The sequence below is a fragment of the Mauremys reevesii genome, linkage group 1 (assembly GCF_016161935.1).
Source record: "Mauremys reevesii isolate NIE-2019 linkage group 1, ASM1616193v1, whole genome shotgun sequence".
In the NCBI taxonomy this organism is placed as follows: Eukaryota; Metazoa; Chordata; order Testudines; family Geoemydidae; genus Mauremys; species Mauremys reevesii.
Window position 1 is genome coordinate 67600261 of NC_052623.1, and position 15964 is coordinate 67616224.

A 15964-nucleotide genomic window follows, 5' to 3' on the forward strand; every position below is an offset into this window, starting at 1 on the left:
CTTATTTGACCAATATGCATTTTAATATAGCCAAATACAAGGCCATACATCTAGGGGAAGGTCTTCACTACCCGCTGGATCAGCAGGTAGTTATCGATCTATTGGGGGTCGATTTATTGCGTCTAGTGTAGACACGATAAAATCAATCCCCGATCGCGCTCCCCGTCGACTCCGGAACTCCAGCTCGCAAGAGGCAGAAGCAGAGTCGACGGGGGAGTGGCAGCAGTCAAGTCGCTGCTGTCCTCACGGCCAGGTAAGTCGACCTAAGATACGCCGACTTCAGCTACGTAGCTGAAGTTGCGTATCTTAGGTTGACCACACATCCCCCGCTAGTGTAGACCTGGGCTACGAACAACAAATGTAGGTCACACTTACATGATAGGAGTCAGTCTCCTGGAAAGCAGGGACATGGAAAAGGACTTAGGGTAATGGTAGTTAACCAACTGACTATGAGTTCCCAATGCAGTGCTCTAGCTAAAAGGACAAACACCATCACTAAATGCATAAATAGAGGAATAACATATAGGAGTAGAGAGGTGGTATGACCTCTGTATACAGCATTAGTGAGACCATTACTGAAATATTTTGTCAGTTCTGGTGTCCACACTTCCAAAAGGATGTTGAAAAATAAGAAAGGGTTCAGAAAAGAGCTACAAGAATGAGTACAGGGTCTGGAGAATGTGCCTGATAGTGAGAGATTTTAGAAGCTCAATCATTTTATCCAAAAGAAGTTTAAGAGATCTATATAGAGAAGAGATTTCTGATAGTAGATGGCTCATTAGCATCAGCTTGCAACCATTGGATCTTGTTACACCTTTTTCTAATAGATTAGACAAATTCAGACTACAAATAAGGTGCACATTTTTACGAGTGAGAGCAATAAACCATTGAAACAACTTCCCAAGGTACATGGTGGATTCTCTGTCACCTGAAGTCTAGATTTAAAGGCTGATGTCTTTCTAAAACATAGGCTGTAGCTCAAACAGAAATAATGGTGGCTTGATGCAGAAATTACTGGACAAGGTTTTATTGCCTCTATTATGCAAGAAGTCCGACTAGATGATTGCAATGCTCTCTTTTGGCCTTAAAAATCTCAAATTCCTCTGTGTGGGTTACAGATCATCACATCGTATTCAGAAATAATTTCAGTTGGCTGGGCATGTCACCTAACGCATAGGCCGAACCCCACATTTGGCCCATAAGTAGTTAAAAGTGTAGTTAATTGTAGTATTGGTCACACTTTTAACAACCAACTTAAGGGTTCTAAAAACAGTCATACAAAAATGGAACACAATTATTAGTTGTGAAAATTGCCACTCTTGTAAAGAACTGAAAGGCTCGTTTTATACTTAACATAATAGCGGTGGATAAGATACTGGAAATTTGTGGCACACCAGGGAGGCATTCTCCTCTTCCATTATGTCTGCTGCACTTGAGTTGGACCTTAGCTTAGTTCTTCTGTGCATCAGACCTCTATTCAGTACAGGAGAATGGAGGAGCTATCAGGGAGCTAGATATAGCTCCCTGATTCTGCATCAGCTGGACCCATCTTGAATTAGAACATCCTAGGTGGTGTTCTTATCCGGGGGCAAGTGAGATATTATTCTTTCTCCATTTCTCTCTCTGCTGCTTCATAAGGACTAGACACAATTGGAGCATACGGTCCGCAGAAGACCAGTGTCATCACTAGTGCGGTTCTCTATAAAGTTGGCAATGAGGGGATATGGCCTCGCATTGCACTGACCAGCAGAGTTGACCCAAGTGGTCAATGGGGGAGCCCTGGGCCCATTAAATTGTAGGGCAGTGGGTGCACCCAGCCACAGTTGCTCTCAGAGCACCTGTGCTTCCCCCATACATTACTATCCTTTTTTCTCCCTTCCATGAGACAAAGGCTTCCTTGTTATCAGACTAGTCTTTAGAGTATTTGGGAATTGTAGCCTGACTTACTAATTACGTGATAAATGAAGTAGACACTGTTTTTCGCTCTGCTACTTTACTTATCTAGAGGCAAAAGTTAAATGGCCCTGATTCTCTTCTCTTCTCTCTTATCCCTCCACCTTTCCCCATGCCCTTCCCATAACTTGGTTTGACAGAATTTGTTGACCTTCGGAGATACTTGCTGATACCTCTTCCTGTTGTAGACTAATGCAATGGTTTTCAAACCTGTGGTCCCTGGGGGTTCACAGACTATGTCTAAAATTTCCAAAAGGGTCCGCACCTCCAATTGAAATTTTTTAGAGGTCTGCAAATGAAATAAGGTTGAAAACGACTGGACTAATCTCTCAGAGAAGCAGCCATGTAAGGGCAGATTTTAGGAGTTTCTGGTGCATGGTCTGTGGATCTGTGAAGCAGCATTATAAGCAAAACATTCAAAACTGATTACATATTGAAATTCTCTACTCCTGTCATTAAAGTTCTATTTTTGACTGCTTAAAACCACTCCCCAGCCTATGCCCATTTTTTGTTCTGGTGCTTTAATTAGTTCTGTGCTGAAAAGGGGACTGAATCAGGGAACCTTTTTTCCCTTCCTCACTGTGCTTTCTCACTATATATTACCCTTTTGGTCACCATCCCATGAGACAAAGATTTCCTTGTTATCAGATTAGTCTTTAGGGCCTGACATATTGATTACATGATAAATGAAGTAGACTCACGTGTTTTTTTCCTCTGCTACTTTACTTACCTAGGGGCAAGAACTAAAAATGTACAGTGTGGTTGCTCCAAGACGGACAATATGGTAGTGATCCATTTAAGGTTAGAAGAGTGACAGTGGACATTTCTTGTCTGTCTATATGCCTTTATGCCCATGGTGGCTATTTGTTTCCAATTCTCATAGGGACAACCTTGTTCAGAGAGGGAGAGAAGGGAGACTTTTTCTACAATCAGGGAATCAGTTGGTCTAAATTAACTACTATCGTTTAAATTCCTCCTCCAAAATCACCTCTTCCATGCATCTCACAAGGGCTTAGCCTCTAACTCAACATATTAAAGGAGTGAGAGAGAGGAGAATGCAGTTCTAATACTGAACCTTCTTCCAAGCCTCTCAATGCATTCTGTGCTGTCTATTTAGATTCTAAGTTTCTTGGGGAAGGTAACATGCATCATTCTGCGTCCAATTGTCCTGTAAGTGGCTGAGCTCCTTGTTGGTGTTTAATAAATGGTACTACCACTGCTAACTGTGTTGTATTCCAGGAGGTCAAATATTTAAAGGCTACTCCTAAATCATGCATGCAAAAGGTGCACCTGCATATCCATCTACCCTTTTCATATGTGCAAATGGCAGGATACACATTATAATAACAAAGTCATTTTGCAGATTTGATATTATTATAGCATCTTTTCTAGTGTTGTCCATCTTATATGCTGAACCTATTTCAAAATGCAGTATCTCCTAAAATGGAAGTTAGTTCTGTGCTTTACATAAAGTACAAAGTCCTATGTTTTAGATCAAGAGCCATAACTTAGTTATTAGACTACGCAGCAAAGGTTTTATGAGGGTTTCAAAAAACTTCAGAAATGTTTCCATGAACTACAAGCTATATAATTGTTGGGAAAATCTGTAAGTTTTTTATTTATAGTGATATTAAAAGGGAGCATTACATATTTTGTATACACAATTCAGGAGGCCACAGCTGAGAAGCTGACGTTAGAGGCAGTGCCATTGAAATGGAAGTAGAAGAGGAAAGAGGAGAAATGTTTTGTAATGTTTGGCAGCATAATTTCTTTTTTAAAGTCAAGCAGGTGGCAAGCTAAATAAAAATATTAAAGGGTATATTTAGTGTTGTCCAGAACAGGAAGGGATTTGGAAGCTGGTATCCCTTCCAGCACAAGCCTGTCTGATTCATAATACATTTTCCATTCATCACACATTGCCTTTCATTTTTCCTTATTGCTTTGAAAAAAGCAACATCTTGATGCAGAGTGTGGTAGCAGCAGTGGAAGATGAAATTTTTCTCATTTCATGCACACTTTCTGAATTGCACAATAGCAACAACACAGTACATGCTGTATTTAACAGCAGAGTGGAATGAACTTTTACTAACGTCTCAAGAAAAGTAATGAACTGAAAGATGATATTTAGGGAAACTTGTGTTTTACAGTTTGTATACCCAGAGCTTTAATAGAGCAAAATCTTTCACAGAGCATCTGATGCTATTAGAAAATTCAGCACCAAGTAGTGCAATAATCAATTATGTCAATGAAGTTTGCACCAATTTAAGCATTACTGGGTTGTTTGATTTGTGCTGTAACACACATGGGCTGTAAGTCAGCTTTCAGGAGAACATAAGAACGGCCATACTGGGTCAGACCAATAGTCCATCTAGCACAGCATCCTGTCTTCCCACAGTGGGCAATGCCAGATGCTTAAGAGGGGATGAACAGAACAGACAGTCATCAAGTGATCCACCCTCTGTCACCAATTCTCAGCCTCTGGCAAACAGAGGCTAGGGACACTTCAGAGCAAGGGTCGGCAACCTCTGGCACGCAGCTCGCCAGGGTAAGCACCCTGGGGGGCTGGACCAGTTTGTTTACCTGCTGCGTTGGCAGGTTCGGCCGATCGTGGCTCCCACTGGCCGTGGTTTGCCGTCCCAGGCCAATGGGGGCTGCAGGCAGCAGTGCGGACGAGGGATGTGCTGGCTGCAGCTTCTTGCCACCCCCACTGGCCTGGGACGGTGAACCGCGGCCAGTGGGAGCCGCAATTGGCCGAACCTGCTGATGCAGCAGGTGAACAAACTGTCCCGGCCCGACAGGGTGCCTACCCTGGTGAGCCACGTGCCAGAGGTTGCCGACCCCTGCTTCAGAGCATAGTTTTGCATCCCTGCCCATCCTAGCTAATAGCCATTGATGGACTTATCCTCCAAGAATTTATCTAGTTCTTTTTTGAGCCCTGTTATAGTCTTGGCGTTCACAACATCCTCTGGCAAAGAGTTCCACAGGTTGACTGTGTGTTGTATGAAGAAATACTTCCTTTTGTTTGTTTTAAATCTGCTGCCTATTAATTTAATTTAGTGACTCCTAGTTCTTGTGTTATGAGAAGGAGTAAACAACACTTCTCTATTCGTCTTGTTCACACCAGTCATGATTTTATAGACCTCCAACATATCCCCCTTTACTTGTCTTTTTTCCAAGCTGAAAATTCCCAGCCTCTTACTAATCTGTCCTCATATAGAAGCTGTTCCATACCCCTAATCATTTAAATGCTGCTGCACATTGAGTGGATGTTTTCAGAGAACTATCTACAATTACTCCAAGATCTCTTTCTTGAGTGGTAACAGCTAATTTAGACTCTTTTTTACATTTTATATGTATAGTTGGGATTATGTTTTCCAATGTGCATTACTTTGCATTTATCAACATTGAATTTCATCTGCCATTTTGTTGCCTAGACACCCAGTTTTGTGAGATCCCTTTGTAACTCTGCACAGTCTGCTTTGGACTTAACTATCTTGAGTAGTTTTGTATCATATGCAAATTTTGCCACCTCCCTGTTTACCCCTTTTTCCAGACCATTTTTGAATATGTTGAATAGGACTGGACCCAGTACAGACTCTTGGGGGACACTACTATTTACCTCTCTCCATTCTGAAAACTGACCCTCTGTTTCCTATCTTTTAACCAGTTATTGATCCATAAGAGGACTTTCCCTCTGATCCCATGACAGCTTACTTTGCTTAAGAGCTATTGGGGGGGAGCTATTGAGGGACCTTGTCATAGGCCTTCTGAAAATCTAAGTATACTTTATCCACTGGATCCCCCTTGTCCATATGCTTGTTGACCCCCTCAAAAAATTCTAGTAGATTGGTGAGAGATGATTTCCCTTTAAAAAAACCAGGTTGACTCTTCCCCAACAAATTGTGTTCATCTGTATGTCTAATAATTCTGTTCTTTACTATAGTTTCAACCAATTTGCATGGTACTGAAGTTAGGCTTACTGGCCTGGAATTGCCGGGATCACCTCTGGAGTCTTTTTTTTAAATTGGTGTCACATTAGCTATCCTCCAGTCAGCTGGTACAGAAGATGATTAAAATGGTAGGTTACATACCACAGTTAGTTCTGCAATTTCACATTTGAGTTCCTTCAGAACTCTTGGGTGAATACCATCTGGTCCTGGTGACTTATTGCTGTTTATCAATTTGTTCCAAAACCTCCTCTAATGACACCTCAAGCTGGGACAGTTCCTCAGAATTGTCAAGTTTGGAAATCTCCCTCACATCCTCAGCCACAAAGACTGATGCAAAGAATTCATTTAGTTTCTCCACAATGGCCTTATCTCTCTTAAGTGCTCCTTTAGCATCTCAATCGTTCAGTGGCCCCATTGGTTGTTTAGCAGGCTTCCTGCTTCTGATGTACTTAAACATTTTTTTGCTTTTACTTTTTGAGTCTTTGGCTAGCTGTTCTTCAAATTCTTTTTTGGCCTTCCTAATTACATTTTTACACTTTCTTTTGCCAGAGTTTATGCTCCTTTCTATTTTCCTCACTAGGATTTAACTTCCACTTTTTAAAGGATGCCTTTTTGCCTCTAACTCCTTCTTTTACTTTTGTTGTTTAGCCATGGTGGCACTTTTTTGGTCCTCTTACTATGTTTTTAAATTTGGGATATACATTTAAATTGAGCCTCTATTATGGTGTCTTTAAAAAGTTTCCATGCAGCTTGCAGAGATTTCAGTTTTGCCATTGGGTGCCACGATCGGCTGAACCCGCAGACGGGGCAAGTAAACAAACTGGCCCACCAGGGGCTTTCCTTGGCAGGCCATGTGCCAAAGATTGCTGATCCCTGGACTAGGAGCTACTCAAAGCCTATTTTTACAAATCATCTAAATTCATTTTGAACCCAGTAGTTCAGAGTGAAAGGCTCATTCATTATTGTCTTGTGCTAAGCAGCAGGGTAGTATTCCCAGGCTGCAAAATATGGAATACCCCCCTAAAGTTGGTATGCTAACGTCAGTGTCAGAACAGATATCTTGGGAAGAAATCAGACGGTCCAGCTCCAAAGAGATAGCACATTACGAAAGTCATACAACTTTAAACCCAAGAGAACCTCATCTCTGAACATTACGTAATTTAGAAAGTAACCCATATTGTTTTGGACAAAATATATATAATTTTTGGAAGGGATATAGTATTGAATACTGAGCACTGTGCTTTCACTGTGTGATCATTACTGTACTGGATTTGTTCCTCTACTAAGCCCAAAGTATGCTGAATGCAATCTTATTATTATCATTATTAAAAATCAGAAAACATAATGGGGCTCTTGGAATTCATCTCTCTGGGTATTTCCAGCCATAGGTTTTGATCCATTGTGCAGACCTAAAAAGTGAAGGATGGATTTTAAAAAATAGTAACACTTTTTTTTTTCCAGAACAAGATCACATAAACAGCTTGTCAAACCTCAGAGCTACACTTTAACAATCCACTTCTTGTGTGCCAGATTGCAGGGAGAAGAGAGTAAATTTTAACTCTACAGATAAAATGGGCAGTGTGAAAAGCTAAGATTCTAATCTCACTTAACACCACTGTAAAACTGGTGGAATGAGTCAGAATCAGACGCTAGAAATATAATGAGTTACTGCTGCTTATTTTCATTAGTTTGGGCAATTTTATCTTGCAAAAGTGTTTTAGTGGTAGTGAGAAATTGTAGTCAGTTCCTTTAAACTGATCATAAATGTAAACCGCAATCAGTATTTATCTTTTAGTTAAAAGCAGATTGCCTTTGATCAGACCTCATGTCATTCTGAGTCAGCAGTCATTCCTTATTCTTAACAGATCACTCTTTAATTCTCTTTCCTGCAGTACGATATCGTTGGACATTCAGGAGATGGCTTCAACATTGCATTGGTTGGGAGTGACAAAGTTCCCAAGAACAATAAGCAAAGATTAGAGATTATTAAGGTAAATCCTGTTGATAAATAGCTCTGGATAATCAAGGATTCTACAATGCTGAGGATAAGTTCCTACAGATCACAGAATACAAAAAGTAAAGAGAAGGGAAGTTACTGGAAGGGAGGCAAAGGAGGGATACGAGGAGCCATATATGTAAACACGAAGCTGGGGGAAAACCTTTTAGACTTTTAAAAAGCCTGTGCAATAGTAATAGAATAAGGATGCATCTCTCTTGAACTGTCCTAACCAGTCATTAATGATCATAGGAAGTTCTATACACACTGATCAGTTGGTACAGCTATATGGAAAGCTCTCCATTAATACAAAATATTATTGTTAACATGTAGCCATTGAGGAGGGAAACTCTGGGGGTGATCCATAATACTTGTTTGTACAGTTCTTGGAAGCCATAAAGTGCTGTAATAGCAGTAAGAGTATGTAAACTCCTAGACTGAAAAGATGTTAAACCATCATTGCGAAGTGAACATGTACTGTAAATGTAATTAGGAAACCTTTGCTACATCAAAGCAACAGAAAATCTGAATATAACATAGAATTTAACTAATTAACAGAATGGCGCTGTGGAACTGTATATTTAAGCTGGCAGTTTCATGGGAAAATCTTTCTTTTCTAAAACAGTGTGTCTCTTATGAAGTGTTTTGGTTTTTTTTAAGAAATAGGCCATTGTATTAGACTAGGAGAACTGCGTTTTCCACTGACCACAACTCCCTAACTTTTTCATAGGAAATGGCTTTGTCCTCCACATTCTCCTATGCAGAATAACGCATCTCTCTCTTGTTTTGTAAACCATATGTTTACATAATTTTCAAGTCTATATTGTCACCATGAGCAGGCTCAGATTAACCAATGTTCACTTGTTTTGTTTTGTTTGGCATTCGGGGGCCTCTTTCAGTGGAGTTTCTCTCCGTGAAAGAGCCCCACTCAAAGAGGCCCCTGAACGCCAAACAAAACAAAACTGAGTGTTGCAGCCACGCTGCGCACCAGATCACAACGTCACTCACTCAGATTTGGGGCATACACCCCTCTGTCATGATGGAGGAGTGGCTGGGCCAGACGTGAGTGGTTCGGGGCCATGTGCACATGGGCCGGGAAAGGGGAGGGCATGGAGCAGGGCGACTGGGATTGAGAGAAGCCGCCCTAACCTGGGATGGGAGCACTAAGTCGGGAGGCAGCAGTGAGGAGCTGGGGACAGTTGGTGGTGGGCTATGGGGTGAGTGCAGAATATTGGGACCTGTGAACTGGGATGTATGTTAGGGCTGCTGGGATATGTGGGTGGCTGTCAGAATAAGTAGGGGCTGGTGTAGGGTTGTGGGTATATGTGGAATAGGAGATGCATTCAGGGGTCTGTGTGGGGAGAGGGGGGCATTCTGTGATCTGTGTGGGGTGGTGGCATGTATGGGACGAAAGCACTTTAAGAAAGGTGGGGGGAGCCCAATTTCCACAGTGCAGAAGGCAACAAAATTCTTTAATCTGATCATGAGTCTTATATTTGGTAATAACACTTCAAACTGAAGTCCATTAGTCTAATATACATTATGAACAGGTGGGATTTGGTCAGGGTATTCTCCCTCAGCTCTGTAGCAATGTGGAAACACAATCTCCAGCCTACCATAGTGTTTTACTTCTTCACTCTCTAGTTCTGAAAGCTAAATTCCCTCCATGTGATTTTTCCAGTTCTGACATTGCAAATTGGATTTTAAGAATTTATGTTTGTATTGAGTGAAATGAACCTTTGACTGAACCCTAAAATGCCGCATATTCTCTAAAATATGGAGCAAGATGCATATTTCTAAATGTGTTTCACTTAGTATGGTTTAGAAGAATGTTTGCTCCTTTTCATACCAACTAAATGTGTGTTTTATTTGGAATAGTTCTCTCTGTACATTTCCTTTTGACTTTGTTGCGTACCCAGATAATGCATGCCCATGCTCAATTCTGTATGAGCGGAGACCATACTCTGGAAGGGACGGAGCATGCTGTTCGTGAAATTGCCAAAGAAGAGGCTGATGAATATTTTGTCATAGTCTTGAGCGATGCAAACCTTGAACGATATGGTATCCCACCAGCAAGATTTGCCCAAACGTTGACCATCAACCCTCAAGTTAATGCTTTTGCCATATTCATAGGATCCTTAGGAGACCAGGCAGACAGGTAAATATATATCTTCTAGTCCCTGAAAAATATTATGATTTGCCTTTTTCATGAATCTAAAGAGTGCTTTCAGAAGAATGTGTGTAGGCGCAATGGCCAAGTAATAGTGTTCTGCTCTAAGTTACAGGTCAGTAAGATCTGATTCTTGTCCTGTGTTGTTTGATGAGTAGTGGTGGCAGCACAGGCCTTATGCTACTTAACAGCAATTTTTTTCCAGCAAGTTCAGGGCATTGGTGGCATCAAAAGGGTGTCCATTCAGTTCTTCGGCTCCAAGGTAGTGGCTTTCAAGGACTTAAATCCAGTATGGAATTAAAGGTTTTGGCCACAAATCAGCACCCCTGGATTCTTCCCTAATGAGGGAGTTAAAAATACATGTACATAGTCTAATCCAAAGTAGATCAAACTGAAACTCGGGAGATGTTTAGCAATGTGAGGGATGCCTAAAAACAAACTAGATTTCTGTTTATGGCTCCATAGCCTATATTATAACTAGGGGCCTACCAAATTCAGAGTCCATTTTGGTCAATTTCACAGTCATAGGTTTTTTTTAAAAATTCATGATTTCAGCTATTTAAATCTGAAATTTCACTGTGTTGTAATCGTGGGGATCCTGATCCAAAAAGGAGTTGGGGAGGGGTCTCAAGGTTATTGTAGAGGGGGTTGCGGTACTGCTACCCTTTCTTCTGTGCTGCTGCTGGCGGTGGCGCTGCCTTCAGAGGTAGGTAGCTGGAGAGAGGTGGCTGCTGGCTGCGATCCCAGCTCTGAAGGCAGAGCTGCCACCAGCAGCAGCGCAGAACTAAGGATGGCATGGTATGGTATTGCTCCCCTTACTTCTGTGCTGCTGCCTGCAGAGCTGGGCCCTCAGTCAGCAGCCGCCACTCTCCAGTCGCCCAGCTCTGAAGGCAGCAACGCAGAAGGGTGGTATGGTATTGCCATCCTTACTTCTGTGCTGCTGCTGGTGGGGCACTGCTTTCAGAGCTGGGCACCCAGCCAACAGCCACCACTCTCTGGCTGCCCAGCTCTGAAGGCAGTGCAGAAGGTATAGGTGGCAATACCCCGATCCCCCTAAAATAACCTTGCAACCCCCCCTGAAGCTCCCTTTTGGATCAATATCCCCAATTTGAGAATGCTGGGCTCCTCCCTGAAATCTATATAGTATAGGGTAAAAGCAGATTTCACGGTGGGAAACCAGAAATCACAGTCCATGACGTATTTTTTGTGGACAGGAATTTGGTAGGGCCCTAGTCATAGCTTGAGATGGTACAGGGAACTTTTATACAAACCAGCCTTCTGCATCTGCTGCCCAGTCGCCAGTACAGGCAACACAAAGCTGCTATCTCTATTGTAAACATGTGCCAGTTACCACTAATGTTAAAGGGACAATTCTGCCTTTTTTTTTTTTTTTTAAAAAGGTCATTGACTGAAAGGGTAGTAGGATCAAGCCCGGAAGGAGTTAGGTCACAGCATGTGGTATAATTTTAAAAGGTTTGGAACATGCAGCTGTGCAGTGGTTGCTATTCATTGAATTTCTGCAGGTTCCATCCATCTATTGTTTGTGTTCCCCATAAAGAGCTTCTAGTTTGAAATATTATTGGAGATTGAGTTTTATTTTTCCTACTGGAAAAATGGGCTCCTCATTCACACTCATCCATGAGGAGAAGAGGTTTTCAATTTGCCCAATTTGTCCAATTTACTAGATATATATCTATATATATATATAGATATAGATATAGATATATAGATATATAGATATCTATATATCTATCTATATATATATATATATATATATCTATATATGACACAGTACCACTGAAATACAACTGCATGTATGTGCATAATTAAGCAAAGCTTTCCTTTCAAATATAATTTTAGGTGGGAAGTAGGGGAGGGGAGTTATTTTTATTAGTTTTTCTTTCCACGTGGTTTATATATTTCCATATGGTTTATATTTTCATTTCAAATGGGAGATCTCTGGGACTGAGTTTATAGTCTATGGGGCAATGACAGTGGGTCACAAATATAAATTAAAACATGTTTTAAAAAATCAGTGAAACAATGTACACCAAACCTGCTGATTAAATATCAGTGATGTGAATTTTGTAATGTATATCTTTTATACTATTAAAAGCTTTGAATAAAAATGTACAAGGCTGACTACCTTAGGCCTCGGGCTAGCAGCTGTAGTAAAACATGAATTCAATTTAACCTAGAAGCTGAAATATCAACAGTAGATTTATAGCCAATATATAAAACTTCAGATAAAATCAGTAGTTTTTGTGGGGTGGAGGAGTTAAGGTTTACCAAACACTTAGGTTAGTACAGTAACATTTTTAAATGAACTAAATGATCCCCCTACAGAGAGTGAGTTTTTAGTTGTTTCTGGAAGATCAGCTGTGCTAATACTGTACCTTGTTTGGTCACTGGTACCTTAATCTCAGCAGAGATTTTCACACACCAGAAACAGGGACAATAACAAAGGAATGGAAATCTGTAGAAACAGGTCAGTTGTCTTGCTGATGAAAAGACCTCTGTGACATAACTCCTTTCAGTGTTTCCAAGCTTTTAATTGCATAGTGACAGCAGTGTGAATGGCATGTACCAGCAAGGTATTCAGAAGTAAAAACATCCTTAAGGAACTCTCAGGACTCTTTGGTTTGCTGTCAGGAACATAATTTGCAATGGTAATTCTTTTTCCCTCCTCATTCTGATCTCCAGGCTGCAGAAGATGCTACCAGCAGGCCGGTCTTTTATTGCCATGGATACCAAGCAGATCCCCCAGATCTTGCAACAGATCTTTACATCCACCATGTTGTCCAGTGCCTAAGAAGTTCCTGTTACTATTAAATAATTGGACATTGTAACAAGTGCAATTCAGAAACAAGCTGGCTGGTGAAAGACAAAATCAGCGCCTGATGAAGATAAGAACTATAAAACTGATAAATATAATTTTAATATTGAAATATTACAGTCCCTTAATCAAAATGCCAAAAACAACGCTGTATCTTAGATTTTGGGTGAAATCATACAGCATAGCCATCAGGTGACTTAAAATTCTGCATTCAGAGGGGTAAGAGAGTTCAAGAGGGTTGATGTAGTGCACAGGATATCTGTGTCAAATGAACAGAGGGACAGATAACACATCATTTGTGATCACTCTGGCTGATATATTGCCAGCAGCTCATTTTACTTGGTTTTATTAGCAGTGTTTCTTGGGATTGAATACCAAGTTATACAGCAATGTGCAAGTCAGACCAAGCTAATCTGCCCCACTGTTGTGTGTGCTGTGTTCAGAATTAGAAATGCAAGTAACTGCACATTCGAACAAGACTGCTCATCCTGACCTGCATCCGACCTTTGCTATTGGATGTCAGGAACAATAGAATGGTGTGGAAGCACAGAACATTGCATTATAAACATACATTATTAGATCTGGAGCACAGCTCAGAGTAGTGAAAATCCCTAGAAAAAAAGTTAATTTATTTTTTCCTGGAAAGACAGAGCTGAAAGGGGTCAAAGTGGTCTAAGACCCACCTATGAAGGGTGCACCACCATGGCTTTCCCTCTGCATGGTAGCAGATGATGATGTCTAGTTTCTCTGTTGCCAGGAATCCTAGGAAAGGGCCTCTTCCCCCAGGGGCTGGATGTGCTCATGGTTTTTTACATTTTGCTTCCATTTTAAGAGCTCTTTGCACTTTCTGTTTTGGTTTCTAAAATGTGAAGCTGGAGGGCAGATCTGTGTGTCAGAAAAAGACTTTTAATAAAGAAGAAAATAAGTAAAAAGGAAAAACAGATCAAGAGAGTAAAAGTATGTGGTTTTCGTTTTGGTAGGAAATCTGTGTTTGGGGGTCTTCTTTTAATGCAGACCACCCTCACACTGTGCATCTTTTCTGTTGTAAGTATTTTCCTCCCATTTCCACATTCTCAAACAGGAACTCTTGCTTTAGAATTAAATTGGTTGAAGTTTGTACTGCACTCTGAAGATGAAAATCCCTAGATGGGGCTAACTAATAGTACTTTTGCAATCACTGTGCTTCAGGAAGACTGGAATACTTAATAAATTGAATTCACCGTCCTACCGCGAGTAACTGTTAACTGTCTTCACCACCAATAAAAAGACTCTTGCCCCATCGCTGATTATTATAAACTATTATAAAGAGATGAAAGGTGAAAGAAAGAGCACTGTCTCCAATCATGCTTAGAAGTTGTGGTACTTCACTGCAAAAACGAGCTTACCCTGGCGAGCCGCATGCCAGAGGTTGCTGACCCCGGTATAGAACATATCACCTCAGATTATTAAAAATGTTTAAAATCTAATGTACTAGTTATTTATGCTATTTATTTATGTGCAGTTCTCTCACCTGGCATAATGAAAATACTTGATTTATTTTGTTTCCAGCCAGTGTCTGTTCAATTTTACTTTCAGATTCCATTTACTAACAGCATGCTGCAGCAATTACAACCCAAACACTTAAAGAGAATTTTTTTTAAAGCATTTTCTGGTGAAATTTAAGACACTCCCCCTCCTCACCGCCCGCTCCCCCAAACCATGAAATGATTTCAGTTGGTTCTGGAAGGGTCTTTACTTATGTGTCTCACTTCTGGAACATAGTTGACCAGACAGCATCCCTTTACATTGTTATAATATGATGAGAACTTCCATCTGGACTCTCTATATCTCACCTGCTTTAATATCCATCACTCTGGCATTGAGAAATCAAAATAGCAGCTGTTCTTCCCCTCCCTCTAGAATCTACAAAAAAAAAAAAAATTCTGCTGCTCAGCCAGTTAATAGAAGGATTTGGCAAACTCACACTGGTCTTCCGTGTCCTTAAGTCGTGACAGAGCTTTCAAGTATGCATTTAATTAAAACAGTTATGAGAAACATATTGATTAGCTGTTCACTTCAGCACTGCCTGTTTAGCATCTGTATTTGTTAATATTCCAGAGTCCACCAAAGCACATGTACCAACAATCCCCTTAAATTGCCATTTGATTTAATAAGACTTATTGTATCGTAAAAGGACATATGACTTCTCCTTTTCTCACTGTTTATTATACCATCTTAGAAGTTTGAAACAAATCTATTATTTACTGAACTGTCATTGCTTCGTTGCATGGGTATTATTGTTTGTTGTTGTAGGGTTCTGATTTACTGCAACTGATGTTACATTAGCATCCTTGCTTAAATAATCTTAACTACCTCTAATAATGCAATTTTTTAATTGGTTTTCATTAAAATCATTAAACAATTGTGTGTATAAAGTGTAATCATACTGAATATTTGTTGTTTTTCATTTCAAGCAACATGAGACAGCCTGATATATTTATTATCATCAGGATTATGATGCATACTGCAGCAAATGGTATAAATGGAGCACAGAATGTATTCTGCTGGAATGTGAAAAGTGCATTAGACAAGCACATTTAAAAACTTAAAGCAGCCTTTTATGGTTACTTGTAAAATGCCCTGTGTTAGTATAAAGCGTCTAAATAAGGTGTGAAAGATTAAGAGCAGGTTGCTAATCCTTGACATTGACTCCAGCAGTGTTGTAGCTATGCTGGTCCCAGGATATTTGTGAGATAAGGTGGGTGTAGTATTATCTTTTATTGAACCAACTTCTGTTGGTGAGAGAGACAAGCTTTTCTTCAGCTCTGTAAGCTCAAAAGCTTGTCTCACCAACAGAAGTTGGTCCAATAAAAGATGTTACCTCACCCACCTTGTCTCACTGACCCCATCACTCATTAAGTTACATATTTTGAAGTTTATGTAGTTACAATCTATCATCTCTAGCTTAGTTTCCTTTGCAGACATGCCTGGAAATCATTATGTATGTAATGCTACAGCTCAGAGTCTTCCTTTGTAAAATTTAGAATATATTTTTAATTTCTTAATTTAATACACTGATG

At 40.3% G+C, this 15964-nt stretch overlaps 1 protein-coding gene across 1 annotated transcript in view; it reads left to right on the plus strand.

Moving 5' to 3' along the window:
* Window positions 1-15665, plus strand: part of VWA8 (von Willebrand factor A domain containing 8) — a 277696-nt gene extending 262031 nt beyond the window's left edge. Inside the window, exons 43-45 of the mRNA XM_039506868.1 lie at window positions 7796-7894; window positions 9819-10057; window positions 12773-15665. Coding sequence (XP_039362802.1) covers window positions 7796-7894; window positions 9819-10057; window positions 12773-12881 — 447 coding nt within the window. The 3' untranslated portion in view covers window positions 12882-15665. The remainder of the gene's footprint in view (window positions 1-7795; window positions 7895-9818; window positions 10058-12772) is intronic.
* Window positions 15666-15964: the final 299 nt, after the last annotated feature.